A 21,258-nucleotide genomic window follows, 5' to 3' on the forward strand; every position below is an offset into this window, starting at 1 on the left:
CCTGGTGCAGCTTGAGACTGTGTCCTCTTGTTCTGGTGCTGGTTGCTTGAGAGAAGAGACCAACCCCCACCTGGCTACAACCTCCCTTCAGGGAGTTGTAGAGAGCAAGAAGGTCTCCTCTGAGCCTCCTCTTTTCCAGGCTAAGCAACCCCAGCTCCCTCAGCCTCTCCTCATGGGGCTGTGCTCCAAACCCCTCCCCAGCTTTGTTGCCCTTCTCTGGACTAGATGTTAGGAAAAAGTTCTATACAGAGAGAGTGATTGCCCATTGGAATGGGCTGCCTGGGGAGGTGGTGGAGTCACCATCACTGGAGGTTTTCAGGAGGAGACTTGATGGGGTGCTTGGTGCCGTGGGTTAGTTGTTTGGGTGGTGTTTGATTGGTTGATGGGTTGGACGTGGTGATCTTGAAGGTCTCTTCCAACCTGGTTTATTCTATGTATTCTATGTATTCTATGGACACGTTCCAGCAACTCAACATCTTTCCTAAACTGAGTTTTTTGTTCTCAACCCAAGTAACACAAAGAGGCACACAGGAAACACTCATCTATTTCTAAGAAGCCATTTCCTTGAATTCCTAAGTTGTGCCTAGCACACTGAGAATGAGATTTGGATCCAGACTGCAGACAGCTAAAGGTAGGAATGTCCCAGGTAAATCAGGTGCCTGAAGAGCCATGTAGTGTCTCCTTTGTGGTGAGTTCTTTGGGTGAGTTCTTCAAGCTTTGTTGGTTAAAATGGGCACCCACATGCTTAGCTGAGAAGCACACTGAAATGCCAACAGGTTTGGAGCTGGACCCTACTCCTTTTTCCTTGCTGTTACTCCTCACATTTTCAAGCACAGCCACAGCCACCTGCCTGAGTTGCTTGTGTGCGAGTCCATGCAAAAATTGCTTGAAGCAGTTGAACTGAACTGCTTTTGCCTACAGAACCCAAACTGTATTTATTAAGTACAGGATATCTGCTGTGCTTTAAAAAAATCTAATATAGTCCCAGAGGGAAGTGAGGTAAAGGTTATATAGTTGATCAGGTCTAACCCTCTATGGGAGGTGACACTCAGTCAAGGCTGATGGAAGGCTGTGTGGTGTTTAGTGAACCTAAGTCCTAGTGAGAAATTGCATGAAAGAGAGCACAACCCTCTGTAAACAAGTTAGGATTTTAATAAGACAGTTGGATCAATGAACTCCCATGAGTTAGCTGACCTTGAAACAGGTTTTCAAAGAGTTTAGTCATTAATAAACCAAGGCATGATTGCTGTAAAGGGAAACATAGACATTAATTTCATGTAAATCAAAGCAATTTTTAGCCTGGAGAAGAGGAGGCTCAGAGGAGACCTAATTACCTGAAGGGAGGTTGTAGCCAAGTGGGGGTTGGTCTCTTCTCCCAGGCAACCAGCACCAGAACAAGAGGACACAGTCTCAAGCTGTGCCAGGGGAGGTTTAAGCTGGAGGTTAGGAAGAAGTTCTTCACAGAAAGAGAGATTGGCCATTGGAATGTGCTGCCCAGGGAGGTGATGGAGTCACCATCACTGGAGGTGTTTAGGAAGAGACAGGATGGGGCGCTTGGTGCCATGGTTTAGTTGATTAGATAGTGTTGGATGATAGGTTGGATGCGATGATCTCAAAGGTCTTTGGCAACCTGGTTAATTCTATTCTATTCTATTCTATTCTATTCTATTCTATTCTATTCTATTCTATCCTATCCTATCCTATCCTATCCTATCCTATCCTATCCTATCCTATCCTATCCTATCCTATCCTTAAATGACTAGAGGTTTCTAAAGAGAAGTGGTTATGTATGGCCAATGCCACTTTGTTCATTTCTCCATTCAGCCAGTCACAATGATTCATGCTTTGTGCAAACACTGGATCACTGAAACGTTACCTAGTCACAGCAGAAACCAGAAGAACACGCCTCTAGCTCTACTGGGAAAAGCAATTGCAATTTAAGACAAATGCATTCATTTTCGACAGAAAACTATTCTCAGTGAGTTCCCCAGGGTAGAAATTCTTGACTGAAATCTGTCAAACTCTCAATCTGAAGTCTTCCCTATTCTTGCATACATTTCATCTGTGTCTCCTTTTTCTGGTGCCGTGGCCTGAATGAGGTGGTGGAGTCGCCACGACTGGAGGTGTTTAGGAAGAGACTGGATGGGGCACTTGGTGCCATGGTTTAGTTGATTAGGTGGTGTTGGTGATAGGTTGGACTTGACGATCTTGAAGGTCTTTTCCAACCTGGTTAATTCTATTCTATTCTATTCTATTCTATTCTATTCTATTCTATTCTATTCTATTCTATTCTATTCTATTCCGTTCCGTTCCATTCCATTCCATTCTATTCTATTCTATTCCATTCTATTCTATTCTATTCTACTCTACTCTACCCTACCCTACTCTATTCTATTCTATTCTATTCTATCCTTTCTATTAATAGGGCTCTTCTCTGTTGCTCTTCTCTGGACACATTCCAGCAAGTCAACATCTTTCCTAAACTGAGGGGCCCAGAACTGGACACAGGACTCAAGGTGCGGCCTAACCAGTGCTGAGTCCATGGGGCAGAATGACTTCCCTGCTCCGGCTGGCCACACTATTCCTGATGTGTAAAGCAGAGAAGCAGAAGTCAGTGATAAGCATGGGAGTCTGAAGTTCACAAAGGAGGCTTTGTTGCAGCCCCTTAGCTTATATCAAACACTATGCCATTTTGAACTCTGATGAGCCACTGACTTGAGCTACATCCCCTGTGTTGAGAAGAAAGACAATTCAGAAGAGGGAGGTGGTGGAGTCACCATCCCTGGAGCTGTTCAAGAGGAGATTGGACGTGGCACTTGGTGCCGTGGTCTAGTTGTGAGGTCTGTCAAGACAGGTTGGACTTGATGATCCTTGGGGTCTCTTCCAACCTTAGTTATACTGTGAGACTGTGATACTGTGATTTCCAAGCCAGTATTCTCTGATATTTAGTTGACTATGGTTGGTAGTACAGTAAGATTGCTCAATAAAATTACTTAAAGTCCAATAAAGTTGCTTTAAAAGAAGAGAAGGAAAACCAACTATTACATCAAAGAATAGTTTAACTGTTCTTCCTGGCCCTTTTAATTTCTACTTGTCAACCTGATCAGTAGATTACATTGCTGGTGTAAACCAACTGTATCTGACCATAAGATGGTGCTAGTGCTACTGCATTGCTAATGAAAATGGCACTCCTAAAGCAACAAACATCCACACAAAACATTCTACTGGGCAAGAGTTTCCTTTTCTCATGACTCTTATGAAAGGCATTTGCTGAGGGCCAGTAACAGGAACCCATCACTTCTCACACAGGTTTGTGTAACTGCAGAACATCCTGCAGAAAGGGAGCTCACAGGGGCAAAAGAAAATGAAAGATTAGCTGTGGTTTTGGCCTAATAAATCTCATTCACACCTGGGATACCTGGACACCTTATGAAAAAAACAGAGAGAGAAGCAACATAGAAAAGACTTACCCTGTTTTCCCATTCTTATGTACTATGAAAGTGGTAACAGAAATTTATGAAACAGAAATAACTGCAATTTTAGATAGAGGGAGTTTCTTCCTAGTCAAAAGCAGAGTGCTCCTAAAGCACACTCTAGTTCATCAAAGTGGTGGTACCTTCTCCAATCACTAACAGGCATTAAAGATGCAATTGAACAGTCTTGAATTTAGAATAGAATAGAATTAACAAGGTTGGAAAAGACCTTTGAGATCATCAAGTCCAACCTATCACCCAACACCATCTAATCAACTAAACCATGGCACCAAGTGCCTCAACCACTCTCTTCCTAAACACCTCCAGTGATGGTGACTCCACCACCTCCCTGGGCAGCCCATTCCAATGGCCAATCACTATTTCACTATTTCTATGAAGAACTTCTAACATCCAGACTAAACCTCCCCTGGCACAGCTTGAGACTGTGTCCTCTTGTTCTGGTGCTGGTTGCCTGGGAAAAGAGATCAAACCACATCTGGCTACAACCTCCTTTCAGGTAGTTGTAGAGAGCAAGGTCTCCTGTGAGCCTCCTCTTCTCCAGGATAAGCAACCCCAGCTCCCTCAGCCTCTCCTCACAGAGCTGTGCTCCAAACCCCTCCCCAGCTTTGTTGCCCTTCTCTGGACACCTTCCAGCAACTCAACATCTTTCCTAAACTGAGGGGCCCAGAACTGGACACAGGACTCAAGGTGTGGCCTAACCAGTGCTGAGTCCAGGGGCACAATGACCTCCCTGCTCCTGCTGGCCACACTATTCCTGATGCAGGCCAGGATGCCATTGGCTCATGTTTAGGCAGCTGTCAATCAGCACCCCCAGGTCCCTCTCTGCCTGGCCGTTCTCCAGCTACTCTGACCCCAGCCTGTAGCACTGCATGGGGTTGTTGTGGCCAATGTGTGTGTCCTTGTGTGTTGCAGTGGTGATTGTACATACTAGGCAGTACATTAACACTTGTGTACATGTATATGCTGTATATTTTCAGCATCTGCCTGTTACAAGAGGGATCTGGACATGCTGGAAGGTGTCCAGAGAAGGGCCACGAGGATGATCAGAGGGCTGGAGCACCTCTCCTATGAGGACAGACTGAAGGAGTTGGGGCTGTTCAGTCTGGAGAAGAGAAGGCTCCCAGGTGACCTCATTGTGGCCTTCCAGTATCTGAAGGGGGCCTCCAAGAAGGCTGGGGAGGGACTTCTCAGGATCTCAGGTAGTGATAGGACTAGGGGGAATGGAATGAAGCTGGAGGTGGGGAGATTCAGGCTGAACCTGAGGAGGAAGCTCTTCCCCATGAGAGTGGTGAAGCCCTGGAATGGGTTGTCCAGGGAGGGGGTTGAGGCTCCGTCCCTGGAGGTGTTTAAGCCCAGGCTGGATGAGGCTCTGGCCAGCCTGATGTAGTGTGAGGTGTCCCTCCCCATGGCAGGGGCGTTGGAACTAGATGATCCTTGTGGTCCCTTCCAACCCAGACTGACTCTATGATTCTCTGTTGAACATGGCTGTATGGAGACCCTTGTAACACTGCTCACCTGAGAGAACTTTCAAAGTTAGCCAAAGGCACAACTGTGAACTCAAGGCATCTTCCACCTAGGTTTCAAGTTTCTTTTCTAAAGTGCAGACTCAACATTTTTTCCCCAAGTATTTGAACTCTAGAGAAATATATTCTTTCCTTAGAAATGAATTTCATTATTCTACATTGTGAATGTTGCACTTAAAAACCAGCAGGAGTTAAAGAATTATTTGCATTTAAATGCCCTGGAATTTGGCACAAAATACAAACACTGCCAGGAGACTGTCAGTAATAATAATTACAAGGGTCACAAATAAGCTTTTAAATTAAGATATTATGACTTTTTTTTTTTTCCATTGAAGGCATCTGTCCACTTTTTTTCTCACAGGCATATTTCTGCTTCACAGTGCATTTTCAACATAGCTTTCCCTTGACCACTCTCCCAGATAGAACAGAATGGAATGGAATGGAATGGAATAGAATAGAATGGAATAGAATAGAGTAGAATATAATGGAATAGAATAGAATAGAATAGAATAGAATAGAATAGAACAGAATAGAATAGAATAGAGTAGAATATAATGGAATGGAATGGAATGGAATAGAATAGAATAGAATAGAATAGAACAGAACAGGTTGGAAGAGACCTTCAAGATTGAGTCCAACCTATCATCCAACACCACCTAATCAACTAAACCATGCAACCAAGCACCCCATCCAATCTCTTCCTAAACACCTCCAGTGATGGTGACTCCACCACCTCCCCAGGCAGCCCATTCCAATGGGCAATCACTCTCTCTGTCTAGAACGTCCTCCTAACCGCCAGCCTAAACCTCCCCTGGCACAGCTTGAGACTGTGCCAATGAAAACTCATTTGCAACACATTTTCTTAGATGCTTTTCACTTTAGCTTTGTGAACTCCTACCTGCACAGGACGATCATCTTCTTGGCCCACCATGTTCCTCCAGTCCAGCAGTGACCTCTGGAGGCTTTCCAGCCCGGTCTCCCAAAGCCTCACACCACCTCCCATGTCCACAGTAACCAAACCTGCTTTGCCCAGCGGTGCCAACAGAGCATCAGCATCTGAGATCTGAGAAAGCCAAGATGTGTATGGAGAGAGGGACTGTGAACTGAAAAACAAGAATTAATGTGATTTCTCTTGAAGCTGCAACAAAAAGAGGATGAGTATTTCTGTAGTTAAGGTGACAAATAAATGAGATCATCTCCTCATTACATGAGAGGCTGTAGCTAATCCCCACAGACTTACTATTTTATCTGAAACAATCCACCTTCTGAAAATGGATGTAATCAAAAGATACTTGTCAGTATAAAAAAGTGGTATAAAAGAATCAGGCTGAAAGGGAGTATGCTGCCTAATCCTGTGCTGGATCTCATGTGCCTGAAAATAGTCAGTCTTTATAAAGAAACTACAAAGACCATAAAAGATTTCAAACATGCTATAGAAAAAAATAAAACTACAAAAAAATAGGAAAGAACATAACCTGGGCACTGAGGAAAATACCTTTCCATCAACTGACATCAACACCTTTCTCAGTTTAGGAAAGATGTTGAGTTGCTGGAAGGTGTCCAGAGAAGGGCAACAAAGCTGGGGAGGGGTTTGGAGCACAGCCCTGTGAGGAGAGGCTGAGGGAGCTGGGGTTGCTTAGCCTGGAGAAGAGGAGGCTCAGAGGAGACCTTCTTGCTGTCTACAACTCCCTGAAAGGAGGCTGCAGCCAGGTGGGGGTTGGTCTCTTCTCCCAGGCAACCAGCAGCAGAACAAGAGGACATAGTCTCAAGCTGTGCGAGACTGGATGTTAGGAAGAAGTTCTTCACAGAAAGAGAGATTGGCCACTGGAACGTGCTGCCCAGGGAGGTGGTGGAGTCACCATCAGTGGAGGTGTTTAAAAAGAGACTGGATGAAGCACTTGGTGCCATGGTTTAGTTGATTAGATGGTGTTGGTTGATAGGTTGGATTAGATGATCTTGAAGGTCTTTTCCAACCTTGTTAATCCTCTCCTCTCCTCTCCTCTCCTCTCCTCTCCTCTCCTCTCCTCTCCTCTCCTCTCCTCTCCTCTCCTCTCCTCTCCTCTCCTCTCCTCTCCTCTCCTCTCCTCTCCTCTCCTCTCCTCTCCTCTCCTCTCCTCTCCTCTCCTCTCCTCTCCTCTCCTCTCCTCTCCTCTCCTCTCCTCTCCTCTCCTCTCCTCTCCTCTCCTCTCCTCTCCTCTCCTCTCCTCTCCTCTCCTCTCCTCTCCTCTCCTCTCCTCTCCTCTCCTCTCCTCTCCTCTCCTCTCCTCTCCTCTCCTCTCCTCTCCTCTCCTCTCCTCTCCTCTCCCTCTCCTCTCCTCTCCCTCTCCTCTCCCTCTCCTCTCCCTCTCCTCTCCCTCTCCTCTCCTCTCCTCTCCCTCTCCTCTCCTCTCCCTCTCCTCTCCTCTCCTCTCCTCTCCCTCTCCTCTCCTCTCCTCTCCCTCTCCTCTCCCTCTCCTCTCCTCTCCTCTCCCTCTCCTCTCCCTCTCCTCTCCCTATTATTTCTGTGTTAATGCTTTACATTTTTGAATGAATGTGTAAGCTGTAGGACAATGGATAAACCATAACATAGTGAAAATTAAGTTTCTATTAAAGAAAACATTCACAGAATCACAGAATCAATAAGGTTGGAAAAGACCTCAATGATCATCAAGTCCAGCCTGTGCCACAGATTATTGATGATGCAGAATTAATTTAAGTATGAAGCAATAATATCAAAACAAACATCAAAGGGATAGAAGGATTTACTTAAAAGTATAAAATTCCTAATGTGTGGGTTACACACATGTGCTATTCAAACATGCTGATTTGAGTGTGCTATTTAAAGCAAAACCCTTTACTGCTCTTGGTGAAGAGGAGAATGACCATTGGTAACCAATATATACATATTTGTAGCATAAAGCCTTTGGAAATATGCCCTACAATTCATAGAATCATAGAATCAATAAGGTTGGAAGAGACCTCAAAGATCATCAAGTCCAACCTGTCACCCAACACTTCATGACTACTAAACCATGGCACCAAGTGCCATGTCCAATCCCCTCTTGAACACCTCCAGGGATGGTGACTCCACCACCTCCCTGGGCAGCACATTCCAAGGGCTAACAACTCTCTCTGTGAAGAACTTTCTCTTCACCTCCAGCCTAAACTTCCCCCGATGCAGCTTAAGACTGTGTCCTCTTGTTCTGGTGCTGGTTGTCTGGGAGAAGAGACCAACCCCGACCTGGCTGCAACCTCCCTTCAGGTAGTTGTAGACAGCAAGAAGGTCTCCCCTGAGCCTCCTCTTCTCCAGGCTAAACAACCCCAGCTCCCTCAGCCTCTCCTCATAGGGCTTGTGCTTGAGGCCTCTCCCCAGCCTCATTGCCCTTCTCTGGACACGTTCAAGTGTCTCAATGTCCTTCTTAAACTGTGGGGCCCAGAACTGGACACAGGACTAAAGGTGAGGCCTAACCAGTGCTGAGTACAATTGTGATAGACAGATGTTAATACCACAGAGAAGGCACAAAATCTGCCTGTTTGAATGGATCATACAAGAATCTTGGCTGTCATGTGAGATACTTGCAAGGGAATGAATACTTTCCAAAGGGAGTAGCTAAACATAGAGAAGCTCAGGTTATTTTTGAGTTGAACTTTATACTGGACCTGAACGTGGTTTCCTATCAGCTAGCACTGGATCATTCTGCCTGTCTTTGTAAGACCCTAAAGACAGAGAAAAAGGGAAGGAAAAAAGCCAAAGAAAATGAAAGGTTTAGTAGATACAGAGGGTGAAGAGGGGAAAAGATCAAAGAGAACAAAAAATCAGAAGATAAAGCTACCTTTCCTATTTCCCAGTTAAGTGCTACATTCTCACTGGTATCACCTAGTAAACAGATAAAAAACGTCCAAAAGATGCTGCATCAGCTGCAGAACTGTTCTGACTTTCCACATCAGAAGAAATATTTGCTTATCTTGAGGTAGTAATTAAATTATCTTCAAACTCCCTCTAAGATGGAGGCTGCTCTAATCAATAAAAGCAGTTACCTTGGAATAGCAATGTATTTGATTTTCTTTGAGTTAAGATCTGTTACTTCCAAGTATCCAGCAGCTTGTGGAGGAGTGACATCTGAAAAATAAACAAACAGGGGGTTTTCACAGTATCACAGAATCACCAAGGTTGGAAAAGACCTCAAAGATCATCAAGTCTAACCTGTCACCACAGACCTCATGACTACCAAGTGCCATGTCCAATCCCCTCTTGAACACCTCCAGGGATGGTGACTCCACCGCCTCCCTGGGCAGCACATTCCAATGGCTAACAACTCTCTCTGTGAAGAACTTTCTCCTCACCTCCAGCCTAAACTTCCCCTGGTGCAGCTTGAGACTGTGTCCTCTTGTTTTGGTGCTGGTTGCCTGGGAGAAGAGACCAACCCCTTCCTGGCCACAACCTCCCTTCAGGTAGTTGTAGAGAGCAATGAGGTCACCCCTGAGCCTCCTCCTCTCCAGGCTAAGCAACCCCAGCTCCCTCAGCCTCTCCTCACAGGGCTGTGCTCAAGGCCTCTCCCCAGCCTTGCTGCCCTTCTCTGGACACATTCAAGTGTCTCGATGTCCTTCTTAAACTGAGGGGCCCAGAACTGGACACAGGACTCAAGGTGTGGCCTAACCAGTGCAGAGTACAGGGGCACAATGACCTCCCTGATCCTGCTGGCCACATTATTCTTGATGCATGCCAGGATGCCATTGGCCTTCTTGGCCACCTGGGCACATTGCTGGCTCATGTTTAGGTGGCTGTCAATCAGCACCCCCAGGTCCCTTTCTGTTGGGCAGCTCTCCAGCCACTCCGAGACTGCTGCATGGCCTCTCCTGCTGCATGGTTACTGCGCTTGCCTTTAGCAGATTAAATTCCAACATTTCATTACACAGAACCTGTCAGAAAATGATAAGCTTTCCCATTCAACACAGGGGTGTAACTTGCAGATTCAGAATTGGTTTACTCCTCTGCTAGTAAGCAGCCAGACAAGCACAATTATAAGGGAACAATGTATTTGTAAAGCAAATGCCAAAATGGCACAGAAACACTAATCAGGCATTAATGCAATCACCAGCTCACTGCATTTATCTGCCACTGAAGATAATAACAGCTGTATGTCTGACTTCAGAAGCACATTGAGGAGCATTTCAAAAGACTGTGCTCATGAGTCCCAGATGAAAAATTCACAAAAAGCATTAACCCAAATGTTGTTGCCTTAAATTGAACCACACCTTTTGCAGGTAAAGTCTCAGTAGGCAAAGGTTTTATAACTTCACAGTCAACAGCCTTAGACATTCAGGCATTCGATAGTCTGCTTATAGACAGCTTAATAGCCTGGAGATGAGGAGACTCAGGGGAGACCTTCTTGCTATCTACAACTGCCTGAAGGGAGGTTGTAGCCAGGAGGAGGTTGGTCTCTTCTCCCAGGCAACCAGCAGCAGAACAAGAGGACACAGTCTCAAGCTGTGCCAGGGGATGTTTAGAGTGGATGTTAGGAAGAAGTTCTTCAGAGGAAGAGTGAATGGCCATTGGAATGTGCTGCCCAGGGAGGTGGTGGAGTCACCATCACTGGAGGCTTTTAGGAGGAGTCTGGATGGGTTGCTTGGTGCCATGGTTTAGTTGATTAGGTGGTGCTGGATGATAGGTTGGACTCGATGATCTTGAAGTTCTTTTCCAACCTGGCTTATTCTATTCTATTCTATTCTATTCTATTCTATTCTAATCTATTCTATTCTATTCTATTCTATTCTATTCTATTCGATTGGATTCTATTCTATTCTATTCTATTCTATTCTATTCTATTCTACTCTATTCTATTCTGTTCTATTCTACTCTATTCCATTCCATTCCATTCCATTCCATTCCATTCCATTCCATTCCATTCCATTCCATTCCATTCCATTCCAAATATAGCTGATACTATGGTTCCCCCCTCAGAAATTTATTTGTGATTGCATATATGCCTGTATTGGCTTTTGCAACACATGAGCACACTCTGCCCTGGAATCAGAAGTGGCTTCCAGATAGAAAGTGGCTTTTCATAGTATGGGTACAAAGTTTCACTGTCACAACATGAAAGCAAGCCAAAATTTCCTTCTAAAACAACTTATCTTTCACCTCCACCATCCACCTATCTCTAGCCACCACCATAGGAAGGAGAGCCTGATCTTACTTGCAGAAGGGTTGATGCTTGCATATAGGACACAGAAAAGACCAGTAACATCCACAGTAAAAGAGAATCCATCAGAGTATAAAGAATAACCCACAGTAGCACTTTATGCATATCTGTTGTATGCATACCTGTGTCTGTTGTATGCATAGTGATAGGACTAGGGGGAATGGAATGAAGCTGGAGGTGGGGAGATTGAGGCTGGAGGTGAGGAGGAAGTTCTACACCATGAGAGTGGTGAAGCCCTGGAATGGGTTGTCCAGGGAGGTGGTTGAGGCCCCATCCCTGGAGGTGTTTAAGCCCAGGCTGGATGAGACTCTGGCCAGCCTGATCTAGTGTGGGGTGTCCCTGCCCATGGCAGGGGGGTTGGAACTAGCTGATCCTTGTGGTCCCTTCCAACCCTGACTGATACTATGATACTATGATACCTACAGTAGCTTATCAGTCTTAATAAAAATGGAAATATCAAACCCATAGGGAATAGGAAAAAAGAAGTCCAGAGAAATGAATGTTTGTGGGCTGCACAACACTTTTTGCCTCACCCAGGTTTTGTTACTGTTTTCAAATGTGATCTGTCTTTTGGCAGTATTGGAGAATAAGATGCATATTAAAAATTCTGATGCAGATCTAGAACACAGAGCTGATATTGAACTGGAAGGAGCAGCACTGTGTGGTGAGAATTAAATATTAAGAGCACACATCAATGAAATTCAATTTTGCAAAGACAAAGCACTGCAGAACAGGAGGCTGAAGAAAAGGTAATCAAATGTCTGAATGCAGACAGGAACAAGTGGCCAGGCCCCAGAACTGCAATTAGGAATCTTATGATAGAATAGAATTGAATAAACCAGGATGGAAGAGACCTTCAAGATCATCGTGTCCAACCTATCATCCAACAGCAGCTAATCAACTAAACCATGGCACCAAGTGCCTCATCCAGTCTCCTCCTAAACACCTCCAGTGATGGGGACTCCACAACCTCCCTGGGCAGCACATTCCAATGGCCAATCACTCTCTCTGTGTAAAACTTCCTCCTAACCTCCAGCCAAAACCTCTCCTCGCACAGCCTGAGACTGCGTACTCTTGTTCTGGTGCTGGTTGCCTGGGAGAAGAGACCAACCTCTGCCTGTCTACAACCTCCCCTAAGTTAGTTGTAGAGAGCAATAAGGTCACCCCTGAGTCTCCTCTTCTCCAGGCTAAGCAACCCCAGCTCCCTCAGCCTCTCCTCATAGGGCTTGTGTTCCAAGCCCCTCACCAACTTTGTTGCCCTTCTCTGGACATGTTCCATCAACTCAACATCCTTCCTAAACTGAGGGGGGCAGAACCGGACACAGGACTCAAGGTGTGGCCTAACCAGTGCAGTGTACAGGGGCAGAATGACCTCCCTGCTCCTGCTGGCCACGCTGTTCCTGATGCAGGCCAGGATGCCATTGGCCCTCTTGGCTGCCTGGGCACACTGCAGGCTCATGTTCAGCCTACCATCAACCAGCACCCCCAGGTCCCTCTCTGCCTGGCTGCTCTCCAGCCACTCTGACCCCAGCCTGTAGCTCTGCATGGGGTTGCTGTGGCCAATGTGCAGAACCTGGCACTTGGATGTGTTCAATCTCCTGCCCTTGGACTCTGCCCATCTGTCCAGCCTGTCGAGGTCCCTCTGCAGAGCTCTCCTACCCTCTAACAGATCCACAGCTGCCCCCAGCTTGGTGTCATCTGCAAACTTACTGATGAAGGACTCAATGCCCTCATCCAGATCACCAATAAAGATTAAAGAGCATGGGGCCCAGCACTGATCCCTGGGGCACACCACTGGTGCCTGGCTGCCAGCTGGATGTGGCACCATTCACCACCACTCTCTGGGCTCAGCCCTCCTGCCAGCTCCTAAGCCAGCACAGAGTGCTGCTGTCCTGGGTTAGGAACTGGCTACCACAGCAGCTGAAAAGGCATGTAGAACCAACTGTGAGAATCTCAAGTCTAGGTGTCATTTTGAAGTGGTTTATCTCTCCCTCCCAAATGAATAAGCTAATTTTAACAAAAGCTCAGAAAATTTACCTTCCAAATTTGTCTATCATCCACTTCAGAGTGAGAAGTTGGTTTTTCATCCCTGTGAAAGCCTAAAAAAAATTAGCCAGTCTGCCCCCTCAGCAGTTTATAAAGCATGAAAAGTTGCACTTGGGGTACTTAATTCCAAGGTCATCATGCTAACTCTGTTTTACCAAGCTTAATCTTTTTAAAAGCTAACATTTTCTTTACCAATGTAGGTAACTTCAGTTTTATGATCTGTTTACATACTTCAACCTCCTTCCTTCAGTCAAGTAAATGTTTTATCCTTTTAGTAATAAACAAAAGGATTTCTCCACACAGGGAAGTTAATCTGTGTGAAACGAGGGAAGACTTATTAGATCATTTATTTTGTAAAAGGGAATGAATATGGAATAAACCACTTACTATGGGACAGAGAGTTCATGCACTGAACAAATCAGGAATAGCTTCTGATGCCAATGAATTTTGAAAAGCTTCCATTCTGCCACAGACAAATATGTGCACTTGCAGCCCAGAAAGCCAATCAGAGCCTGGGCTGCAGCAAGAGAAGTGTGGCCAGCAGGGCAAGGGAGGTGATTCTCCCCCTCTGCTCAGCTCTGGGGAGACCCCACCTGGAGTACTGCCTCCAGTTCTGGAGCCCCTATTCCAAGAGGGATCTGGAGGTGCTGGAAGGTGTCCAGAGAAGGGCCATGAGGATGAGCAGAGGGCTGGAGCACCTCTCCTATGAGGACAGACTGAAGGAGTTGGGGCTGTTCAGTCTGGAGAAGAGAAGGCTCCCAGGTGACCTCATTGTGGCCTTCCAGTATCTGAAGGGGGCCTCCAAGAAGGCTGGGGAGGGACTTCTGAGGATGTCAGGGAGTGATAGGACTAGGGGGAATGGAATGAAGCTGGAGGTGGGGAGATTCAGGCTGGAGGTGAGGAGGAAGCTCTTCCCCATGAGAGTGGTGAAGCCCTGGAATGGGTTGTCCAGGGAGGTGGTTGAGGCCCTGTCCCTGGAGGTGTTTAAGCGCAGGCTGGATGAGGCTGTGGCCAGGCTGATGTAGTGTGGGGTGTCCCTGCCCATGGCAGGGGGGTTGGAACTAGCTGATCCTTGTGGTCCCTTCCAACCCTGACTGATACTGTGATACTATGATATTTTGGGGTTTTTCTTTTTGATAGTGAACTTTCCTTGCAGATTTCTAGAGGAAATTAATGCAAAACACATTGGTGTTGTCACACCAAGCTTCCTGTTATCCTGTTCCCAGTGCAGGGGGAGATCCAATCTACTGGGATAGAATAGGATAGAATAGAATAGAATAGAATAGAATAGAATAGAATAGAATAGAATAGAATAGAATAGACCAGACCAGGTTGGAAGAGACCTTCAAGATCATGTTCAACCCATCATCCAACACCACCTAATCAACTAAACCATGGCACCAAGCACCCTATCAAGTCGCCTCCTAAACACCTCCAATGATGGCGACTCCACCACCTCCCCAGGCAGCCCATTCCAACAGGCAATCACTCTCTCTGATGTTCATAGTGTAAGCAGCCTGTTACTTCCTCAGAAGTATACACCAACATGTTAATAAGATCCAAATTAATTTCTAAAGTGAGTGCAACTGCTCTCATTCCTCCTCAGATGTTTGCTTTGTGATTCTTTAGACACGTTGTGGGACACTTCATGAGCGATTGCAGCTCACAAAACAAAACGCAGCGTGTACAGCTGTTGGAACACAAGCGCATGAACCTCTTACCTTTCGGATAAATGTCTTTCAAAGGCACATCTCCAGGTGCTAGAAGTCTGACTATTTGATTAGAAGCCAATAAAATCACACAGTTCCTTTGTTTTGCCGCCCCGCTTTTCCTCTGGGCTCCATAATAGAATGGATCAGAAGGAGAAGCACGTTTGGCGCTCAGGGAGGAGTTTCTTTTCCAGCTATAAACTTCACTTGGAGACTGCAAGAGAGAAGGAGTCTAGTGAACAAGATGTTACTATTATTGACCCTAAGAACAAATGGTTTTTGATAAGTTCCACTTTTTATCCAGTTTCACAGAATCACAGAATGTTAGGGGTTGGAAGGGATCTTCACAGATCATCGAGTCCAACCCCCCCTGCCAAAGCAGGATCACCTAGCATCTTGGTGTCTGATATAAGAAATGCAATTTAGGATGTATGAGATCTTCATACTTTGGATTATAAGCAAAGCCTCACCTTCTTTAGGGGACAGCTCCAGACAGATTTCTGATAATGAGGCAAACTTTAGTTAGGCAGCAATCAGACTTACTGGAATAAAGAGGGAACTATCATAGTATCAGTCAGGGTTGGAAAGGACCACAAGGATCACCTAGTTCCAAACCCCCTGCCATGGGTAGGGACACCCCACACTAGATCAGGCTGGCCAGAGCCTCATCCAGCCTGCTCTTAAACACCTCCAGGGAAGGGGCCCCAACCACCTCCCTGAACAACCCATTGCAGGGCTGATAGGTGGATGATAGGTTGGACTCAAAGGTCTTTTCCAGCCTGGTTAATTCTATTCTATTCTATTCTATTCTATCCATTCCATTCCATTCCATTCCATTCCATTCCATTCCATTCCATTCCATTCCAAATATAATGAATCCAAAGAACTAAACATACTGCTTTTATTTTCCTTGCGCTTCCCTCCACTCCTTGCAACAGCCTTAGTTTCACTTTCCTTTCTGGTGCTTTTTAATTGCATCAGAGGACTGAGCACAACTGCATGCAGTATTGACACAGCTATGTTATTAAACAGTGAAAGGCCTCTGTAATTTGGTTACTCTCTGCATGTTTTTCTCTTTTTCTGAAATCCAGAGTCTTGCCAGCTGCTGCACACTGAACAAAAAAAGTTCAGAGTGAATTAAAAGTCTATAAAGACACATGATGTAAAAAATATTCCTCTAGCCAGCACTCTTCAGAACTTACCTACAGTGAATTTTGTCTGTGCTGGACACTTACATAGTCCAAATTTCTTATCACTTCAAACAGCACCAAAATCCCTCCAGATGAGGCTACCCTACCAAATGATGTACACCACATGAATTTGTCATTTACTCTTGGGACAGTTGAGGCTGTAAGGATAGCTGCAGAATTCTCTAGCTGAATGTTTAGGTGTAAAAAGGAAAATGAAGATTAATTGTAAATGAATTTCACAGGTCAGATGTGAGATGTACCACAGCAAATATCACTAACATTCTTTCTCTCACTCACTCCAGCTTCAGTCCGCTCTGACTTTTCGTTTCTTAGCCAGAGTGCATGCAGCTGACCCTGGAATGAAACTGATAAGAGTAACTAACTTTCTTAACAACTGCTTTGAGCTAACAAATTTCCCTTAATATCCTTTTCTCTCTCTTTCTCCTTTTTCACCTAATTAGGGGAAAGGGAAGGAGCGGGAGAGAGGTTTGGGGGGAACCCGAGGTGGGATCCTCCTCGGGAGGATCGGTGTTTGTGTTCTTTCCTGCAAAGTCTTGTATGATATTGTAAATCCTGTATGTTCTGTATATATTCATTGCATTTCATTACTGCTTGTAAAATACAGCTTTCCATTCACTTCTCTGGCTGAGCTTAGCTGTGCTTTATGTTGGTGTGTGTGGGCTAAAGCATCACACCGCTACAACTCTCACTCCCTTCTCTTCCCATGTAACTTGGTAACCAGGTACTTTACTAGTTGCCTAATAAACTAGAACAGATTACTTCATTGTATAATAACACTGAGTATTTACCAAGAGGTCTGGGAAGCCAATAACAACAGTAGCATAATTATGTTCATCTGACAGGATCCTGTTGGGGGAGCTGATCTTTTGTTCCACAGCTGCACGGAGGTTTTCTGTAGGTAGCTGGTCACTTGAAACCGCATGCGGCACACACAGCTCCGAGGCTGAAGGGGGAAGTTAAACAAAATGAGAGTCATCAAATCCAGATGTGCAACAGGAAACATATCAACTGTAAGGGTGCTGAGCACTTGATCATTGCTATTACTTTGAACACAAAATTACTAGAGAGCAGAAGACTTGATTATGCCAGACTGCAATACAGAAAAGAAGTCAGGAAATCGTGTTATTTCTGCAAAGCTCAGTACTCAAAATCAGGAAATGGTAGCTTTGTAGTTGTTTATACCATTTAATTCTGCCCTCTGCTGTGCAAATCAGCCAGGAAGCCTATGGAATAGAACAGCAGGTGATCTCATGGAAGGTTGTTGCAAGGCAAGTGCACAAAAATGCAAAAGGTAGGTTTGCACAGGGGTCAATGTGACATTTCTTGGTAGCTGTCTGGCTGTCTTTGCAATTTAGATAATGCTGTTTGTAACACTTTCCTGGGGAAGGACCATCTAGTTTTCTTTTTTCTTTAAGCTAAGGAAATCTAACTTTTATTCTGGTCAACTGATTTTACCTTGCCTCAAAACCAGCAACAGAGTCAGAAGCAGCTATCTTTAGTTCGGCATCACGGAGCGTTTCCTCATCAGTGGGCAGACTATCTTGTTTACCTGGCAGCGGGAGAAAATCTTCCCCCCCTCAAAGGATGAAGGGCCTACTGGTTTAGGTCAGTGGTGAAACCACACAGGTCTACCTTTTCTTAGTTCTCCTGTCATGGGTTCTCTCTCAAAGAATGAAAACAGGCTGAAGATGTTACATTTGGGGCTCGCTGGATGATTTGGAAAAAGGAGGAGAGGGAATGTGGTAACTTTTTGAAGTGGAAGAGAAGGATAAAAATAGCACAAAAAAAGCATGCCACAATAAACTGCCTGCAGACACTCTTGAGACTGGAAAATATAATGTCTCTACCCATCTGAGGAACGATACTCTATAATGGTTTCTAAATAAGGTAGAAAGAGGAAGGAAACTACTGTGCTCTGATGGAGCTTGATAAGCTGATGGAGTAAACTGTACAGGAGATAAAAAGGATCCAAGATATTTAAGCTGTGGTCAGTCTTTGGTATCCACTTTGTTGTTGTTTGTGTAACACAAGCCATATTTGTTACTTGTCAATAACATCTGCTTGTACTGTGTTTACACTATCCTAATCTCATTCTTCACACTTATGCTAGCCACAGGCACCAGTACACAAGGATCAGGATCGCCCTTCAAGTGATATTAAGTGGTTTATTTTTCCCCTGTCTCTCTGAGACACACTGGAGGAGATAGACCAAAGCCTACAAACTGTTAGCATGCACATGTACTTCCAGTTTTGTTAAACTAAGGATTTTGTGCACCACGACAAAATGCTCAGGGTTGAAAATGTCATCAGACCTGAAGACAGGCAAATCTTATTAGGCAGGATGATGACCACTGGAAATTTCTGCCACCTTCTAAGCTAAGACATGCTTGAATACTTAGCAACCAACTGTGAATTTTACTGAATAAATTCCCTCTATATGAGGAGAGGCTAAGGGAGCTGGGATTGTTTAGCCTGGAGAAGAGGAGGCTCAGGGGAGACCTTCTTGCTGTCTACAACTACCTGAGGGGAGGTTGTAGCCAGGGGGGGGTTGGTCTCTTCTCCCAGGCAACCAGCACCAGAACAAGAGGACACAGTCTCAAACTGCACCAGGGGAAGTTTAGGCTGAAGGTGAGGAGAAAGTTCTTCACAGAGAGAGTTGTTAGCCATTGGAATGTGCTGCCCAGGGAGGTGGTGGAGTCACCATCCCTGGAGGTGTTCAAAAAGGGATTGTACGTGGCACCTGAAGCCATGGTTTAGTAGTCATGAGGTGTTGGGTGACAGCTTGGACTTGATGATCTTTGAGGGCTTTTCCAACCTTATTGCTTCTATGATTCTGTGATTCCATTTTGTATCATAGGTGTGATGGCCTCAATGGCATTCTGCACACTATCTGCAGAACTAGGTTATTTTGTCTTTCTAAGTGTTGGGAAATGTCTTCTAGCTCATCTCAGTCTGTGCAACAGACCTGCCATGGTACAGACTGGACTCATCAGCATATTTGGTCCCTCCTGTTCTTATGTTCTAATTCCTTCCTAGGCATCTTTTTCTTTCTTTTTCCATTCTGCAGGCCTGTTCTTTTTACACACACATGTATGAAACCTTAAATATAGAAGAGAATAAACCAGGTTGGAAATGACCTTTGAGATCATCAAGTCCAACCTATCACCCAACACCATCTAATCAACTAAACCACGGCACCAAATGCCTCATCCAGTCTCTTCCTAAACACCTCCAGTGATGGTGACTCCACCACCTCCCTGGGCAGCACATTCCAATGGCCAATCACTCGTCCTGTGAAGAACTTCTTCCTAACATCCAGCCTAAACCTCCCCTGGTGCAGCTTGAGACTGTGTCCTCTGGTTCTGCTGCTGGTTGCCTGGTTTTCCTGAAAGTCTTAAAATGCTACAATGAAACAAAGATCATTTCTTCAAACAAGCTGAAGTTTTGAGCACAGAATTCGTCATGCTTTGTGAAAAGTTATTAACCAAAGACGGTAAGGGGAGGCCAAAAAGAGAAATCCAAAGACCTTTAAAGTAAGAGACTTGTTTGTGCAGCTGCAAACAGAGAAATGATTAAGAAAAGGAAAAAAAGAACAAGGAAAGAACAAGCCAAGCTTGCATTCAATACCCATTGTCAAGCCAAATCCCATGTCAGCTGGCTCTTCATTCAATGCATACAGTTGGCAAACCTCGCCGTCTTCAGCTTCCATATGGGCACGCTTGGTTAAAAGAAATTTCCTGCAAAGGATGCACATTCATAACAATCCCTGATTAAGCTTGTAACTGTAAACAAGGGCTTTCATCTCCTGAAACAGGGAAAACATTCCACGTGCATGTAAACAAGGTTATCAACACCTCTTGCTAAGCTTACTCTGATTTACCAAACGCCTGCGAGAAAGCAAAGCGGAAGCCAGCAAGTGGCAGGCTTGTCTTCTGGTAACTGCTTACACATCTCATTTGCTGTGCATTTATGACAGCAGAGCAATACTTCTTCCACATAACCATGGCAGTAAAGCAAGCAGGTGCTAACTCTGCACGACGTGGCTGTATTTCTAAGGCTAGGTTCACCAACATTCTCGCTTCCACATATCAATGCCCCTTCAGTAAAAGCAGTATTAACAGGCATACAGTCAAAACTAGTCTAGATTTCCAGAGGCATGAACTTAGGCAGGCATGCCTTTTTCATTTCATACTCTAAAACCATACCTGTGTGTTGGGGAAGATTTGCCTTTGTTCCAATTACAGAAAGCTCTGTTTAGTCTGTAGCTCAGAGAGGAAAGCAGCCCTGAGGAGAGAGACTTGGGGGTGCTGGTGGACAAGAAGCTCACCAGGAGCTCTCAGTGTGCACTTGCAGCCCAGAAAGCCAATCAGATCCTGGGCTGCAGCAAGAGAAGTGTGGCCAGCAGGGCAAGGGAGGGGATTCATCCCCTCTACTCAGCTCTGGGGAGACCCCAACTGGAGTACTGCATCCATTCTGGAGCCCCCATTACAAGAGGGCTATGGACATGCTGGAAGGTGTCCAGAGAAGGGGCACGAGGATGATCAGAGGGCTGGAGCACCTCTCCTATGAGGACAGACTGAAGGAGTTGGGGCTGTTCAGTCTGGAGAAGAGAAGGCTCCCAGGTGACCTCATTGTGGCCTTCCAGTATCTGAAGGGGGCTACAAGAAGGCTGGAGAGGGACTTCTCAGGCTATCAGGGAGTGATAGGACTAGGGGGAATGGAATGAAGCTGGAGGTGGGGAGATTCAGGCTGGAGGTGAGGAGGAAGTTCTTCCCCATGAGAGTGGTGAAGCCCTGGAATGGGTTGTCCAGGGAGGTGGTTGGGGCCCCGTCCCTGGAGGTGTTTAAGAGCAGGCTGGATGAGGTTCTGGCCAGCCTGATCTAGTGTGGGGTGTCCCTGCCCCTGGCAGGGGGGTTGGAACTAGATGATCCTTGTGGTCCCTTCCAGCCCTGACTGATAGTATGATACTGATACTATGATGATACATTGCTCCTAGGCGAATCCAAACATCTATACCTTTACACCTGTGAATCTGCATCTTGAATTGTTTAAGCCGAGCCAGTCTCACAAACTCAAACAACTGTGAGACCAGG

General features: G+C 45.4%; 1 protein-coding gene across 1 annotated transcript in view; it reads right to left on the minus strand.

Annotated features, from left to right (window-relative positions):
• Positions 1 to 21,258, minus strand: part of VWA8 (von Willebrand factor A domain containing 8) — a 244,047-nt gene that overhangs the window by 51,251 nt on the left and 171,538 nt on the right. The window contains exons 33-37 of the mRNA XM_054163092.1: positions 19,793 to 19,902; positions 16,954 to 17,108; positions 14,967 to 15,168; positions 9,035 to 9,116; positions 5,916 to 6,120 (exon numbers count right to left, since the gene is read on the minus strand). Of these exons, the coding sequence (XP_054019067.1) occupies positions 5,916 to 6,120; positions 9,035 to 9,116; positions 14,967 to 15,168; positions 16,954 to 17,108; positions 19,793 to 19,902 (754 nt within the window). The remainder of the gene's footprint in view (positions 1 to 5,915; positions 6,121 to 9,034; positions 9,117 to 14,966; positions 15,169 to 16,953; positions 17,109 to 19,792; positions 19,903 to 21,258) is intronic.

This window comes from Dryobates pubescens, chromosome 7 (assembly GCF_014839835.1).
Source record: "Dryobates pubescens isolate bDryPub1 chromosome 7, bDryPub1.pri, whole genome shotgun sequence".
Lineage (NCBI taxonomy): Eukaryota > Metazoa > Chordata > Aves > Piciformes > Picidae > Dryobates > Dryobates pubescens.